A 4,190-nucleotide genomic window follows, 5' to 3' on the forward strand; every position below is an offset into this window, starting at 1 on the left:
TCAGCACTAACTTATTTTGAACAGCTTTCGTAATTATTGAAATGCCAATTTCTAAGAGATTTGAACTGAGCCGAAACATTTTTAAGAAGTTCTCTGATTTCACTTTTTTCTCGGAAATTTTACCCGGCTTCTGTACAGCCCGTTGGTTGCTTTACGTGATTTCTTGTTGCTCAGTTATTATTTACTTCTATTACTCACTGAGTTGGAAGTACTCACTTCACTCCCTGTACCTCGCGTGCAGTTGCAGGTATCGTTCACCCGGTAGCGGGTTATTAGCGGATTGAAGGTATTCTTATTGTAGCTGAGCAAGGTGACCGCCAGCGTTCGCGGCACCGGATGTTGTCTTTTGTTTTCCAGAAATTTCACTTGTATATATTTATTGGCCTGTAGTTGTGTTAAGGTTTTTCCCTAGATGCTCGAGACTTGTGACACCCCGGTCGGGTAGTAATTAACAGTTTCTAATGCCATTAAGTTGTATCTTCTATTCAGTCATGTTTAATAATTGTTAGTGAAAGGTTTTGGGTTAGTTGGCTGGCCTTGTCTTCACGAGAGGCGCCATCACGACCGGGTATGGGAATTGGGTCGTGACACCAGTGCGATGTGTCAAATGACGTGGCACGTCAAGTCTAACGAAAGAGTCAGTCAATAGGATCGTGCCACGCGTCAAAATGACAAGTCATGCCAAGCCAAATTAAATGGCCAATGAAACCGCGCCACGTGTGCAAGCGACATGTTCTAGCCAATCAAATGTGGTCTTGTCATACTTCAATTTGATTGGTCCGAAAGAGTCTGTTCTTTTTGTAACTCTTCCCTCCCAAAACTATAAATAGGGCCCTTCATAACTCAGAAAAGACACCAGAAGTTATAACAAAAAGCAAGAAAGAGCTCGTGGATCAAACACTGCAAATTCCTCCATAAGTTTCAAGCTTCAAACAATCAAGCTCAAGTTCAAGAAATCAAGTTTAAGCTCAAGAACGAAGAAAAAATCAAGTACAAGCTCAAGAACGAAGAACACATCAAGGTTCAAGAAATACGAGTTCAAATCAAAGTTCGTGTTAGTTGAATCCAAGAACATCATTCGTGGAAACAAACATGCTTAGAGGCTCTTGAATTTATTTACTATTGGAAAGAAGAATCAGATGATCCATAGAGATTGTACACTCATATTATTTGAAATAAAATACTACGATTATTGCAATATTTTTCAGTCTTGATTTTATTTTCTCGACGTAATTTATTGTCTACAATAATATTTGATTAGTTTTCTCATTTTGTATTTTGTTGAAAATTTAAATAATGTATTATTTTATTACTAAATTTTATTTTTGAATTCATCAAAAGTATAAAGAGATAAGCCTTTTATTAGTTTTATAAAAACCTACCAATACTTTTAATAATTATTAGTTTATATTATATATTCTTATCTTATGTATAATATCCTAATAGTATCTTTATATTTTTTGTATTTTCATTATGAAATTATGAGTTCTAGTTATTAATTAAAATTTCCTACATGAGCAATTTAATTAGCATATATATGTTTACGCTATCACTTGATATTTTTTTTTAGTATTATTCCTTTATGACTATTTGTTTATTATGATTTTAGTTATGTGTATATGTACGACTTTTCTCATTGTAATTTTAATTATAAGTCTTATATTTTTATATTTTCTTTATATTTTATTTCTTTTTTTGTTCCTTGCTTATCTAATTGTATAAATGATTACTTAATATTATTAAATCGATATATAATTTTTTAATAAATTATCAATTTAATATAATATAATGAATATAATTTTGTATTACTCTTGAAATTTAACTTAACTCTATCCTGTATGATTTCTCAAATTATTTTTATATTTAAATTTATCAATAATATTTTCGAATATTATTTATTTACTTAATTTTATCAAATAAATTTAAAGTGATCGATAAAATCACATTATACCTATTCTCCTCCTCTTCAAAGGCAAGCTGAAATATCAAAAAAACATAGCTTTATTTATGTTTGAGAAACATAATAATTTAAATTGTGTCTTCTTCCGTTTTTATTGGTTAAAGATCGTTAGACAGGTCTACTTGTGCATTGATATTGAATACCTAGATGACTATTAGCGTTCCAACTTATATTGAGGGACGATTTTGAGTTAATATCCAAACATAAGGTCCTATTTTGGCTCTTTGTATTTCCTAAATAAAGTGTTGATTTACGAAAATAATTTCGTTACATTGAGTAACTTTTAGACCTTATAAAATAAACTTGTCACGGCCCTAAATCTCTATTGAGACTGGTTATACACTTATACTTTGTGCACACGTGTATTTATCCTTTACTTTACCAATTAGCTTACTTATATAGCTTAGCTTTGTTAGTTTGTTAATATGGTTATTAATTAGTGGACAACGTTTGCCAGCTGTCAAGTGTGTGAGTCACGTGTATAAGTAAGGTGTTTAGACATTTTGTACAGTGAAATATTCAATTCATTTTTCCCAATTATGTTTCACAGATCTCTCAAAGCTTCTTTTCTCATTTTTTCTCTTTCTTAGCTAGGTCTCTATTCATCTACCATTGGAGATTATCTGAGCTCGATTTCATCTCGTTCACCTGAGGATTTGTCATGGTATCGAAGTAGAGGTTCTAATCTCTAGCTTGATTTCATTTTTGGTCCAGAAAAATCAAAGTTCGATATTATTTCATTTTGAGGTTCGAGGTCAGTCCCAAATTTAGGATCGGTACATAAATCGGGTGATTAAGAGTACTCTGCGCATATATATCGACTAGAGTCATGGCAATTGAAGAAAGCACATTGGATTCTCCTAATCCGCTACTCGATTCAACCAACCCGCTTTACATGCATCCATCCGAAAATGCAGGTTCCATGCTTGTGCCAGTGCCTTTTGATGGATTGGGGTACAAGTCATGAAGGCGAGGAGTACTTAGGCTCTTTCTGTGAAGAACAAAGTAGGCTTCATAAATGGGAAGTGTGGGAAACCAGACCCAAAGGATCCCACTTTTGATCAATGGGAACAGTGCGATAATGTAGTGACCTCGTGGATTTTGAATTCTCTCTCAAAGGATCTGGCAGACAGTCTACAGTATGTACACGATCCCAAGGAGCTTTGGCAGGAGTTGGAGGATAGATATGATCAAGCCAATGGGGCAAAACTACATCAATTTCAAAAAGAAATCATTGATTTGAGTCAAGGAGCACTCGACATTACAGGGTACTACACTAAGATGAAGAAGTTGTGGGAAGAACTGAACACCTTGAATGCACATGCTCAATGCAAGTGCCATTGTACTTGTGGTGCCAAGGCAAATATGCAGAAAGCTGAGCAGGACAGGAGGTTAATTCAATTTTTAATGGGCTTAAATGAGGTGTACATTGTTGTGAGGGGAAACATCCTGATGATGAATCCCTTGCCGTCCTTGGCACAAGCATTTGCCATTCTCATCCAGGAGGAGAAGCAAAAGGAGGGGAAGCCAAGTAATCAATTGATCATTGACTCCACTTCTTTGAGTGTGAACATGACGGGAAATAACAACTTCAGAACTAGTTATGGTCAACAAGGAAATGGACCCGGAGGGAGTTCCTACACAAACTACAACCAGTCGAGTGGCACTGGGAGCAATAGTTTCAAGGGAAATTACTCCACAAACAGGCCTCAACCAGTTTGTGATTACTGCAAGAGGCCAGGGCACACCAAGGATAGGTGCCACAAGCTTCATGGTTATCCGCAAGAATCCAAGTTCAATAAGGGAAAACGAGTGGCTGCCAATGTGTTTAGAGATTATGGTGATAAGGATACTGATATAGGAGATGGGGAAAGGCTACAGACTCAAGAAGAGGGGCGAATGATGCCGAATCTTACCAAAGAACATACAATTAGCTCATCAGCATCCTAGAAATTTTTACGACTGGAAATGCAGAAGACAATTCTGGCATGAAGGCATGAGCAGTAAACTTTGCAGGTATTTCAGCTTGTTCTACCTCTCTTAACTCTAGCGATCGTTCATATGAATATTTTAAGCCAAGTGCTGACTCTTGGATACTTGATTCCGGGGCCACNATGCGAGATCTAAAAACATATCTCTCTGTGGCACCAGTACTAAGTACGCTATGGTTCGGGGCTTTAGCAGGTCTATTGATAGAGATTAATCGTTTTTTCCCGGATGCGTTGACATT

At 35.8% G+C, this 4,190-nt stretch overlaps 1 protein-coding gene across 1 annotated transcript; it reads left to right on the forward strand.

Moving 5' to 3' along the window:
* The first annotated feature begins 2,789 nt into the window (after positions 1–2,789).
* On the forward strand, positions 2,790–3,910 carry LOC109221293. The gene is made up of 2 exons (XM_019385757.1): positions 2,790–2,877; positions 2,970–3,910. Exons 1-2 carry the CDS (start codon positions 2,790–2,792, stop codon positions 3,908–3,910), a joined length of 1,029 nt encoding a protein of 342 aa, XP_019241302.1.
* Positions 3,911–4,190: the final 280 nt, after the last annotated feature.

This window comes from Nicotiana attenuata, unplaced genomic scaffold (assembly GCF_001879085.1).
Source record: "Nicotiana attenuata strain UT unplaced genomic scaffold, NIATTr2, whole genome shotgun sequence".
In the NCBI taxonomy this organism is placed as follows: Eukaryota; Viridiplantae; Streptophyta; class Magnoliopsida; order Solanales; family Solanaceae; genus Nicotiana; species Nicotiana attenuata.

Coding starts and splice junctions, on each gene's coding strand:
- LOC109221293 (XM_019385757.1), top strand. CDS start 2,790: ATGGCAATTGAAGAAAGCACATTGGATTCTCCTAATCCGCTACTCGAT. Junction 2,878..2,969: donor GCATCCATCCGAAAATGCAG/GTTCCATGCTTG, acceptor AGAACAAAGTAG/GCTTCATAAATGGGAAGTGT.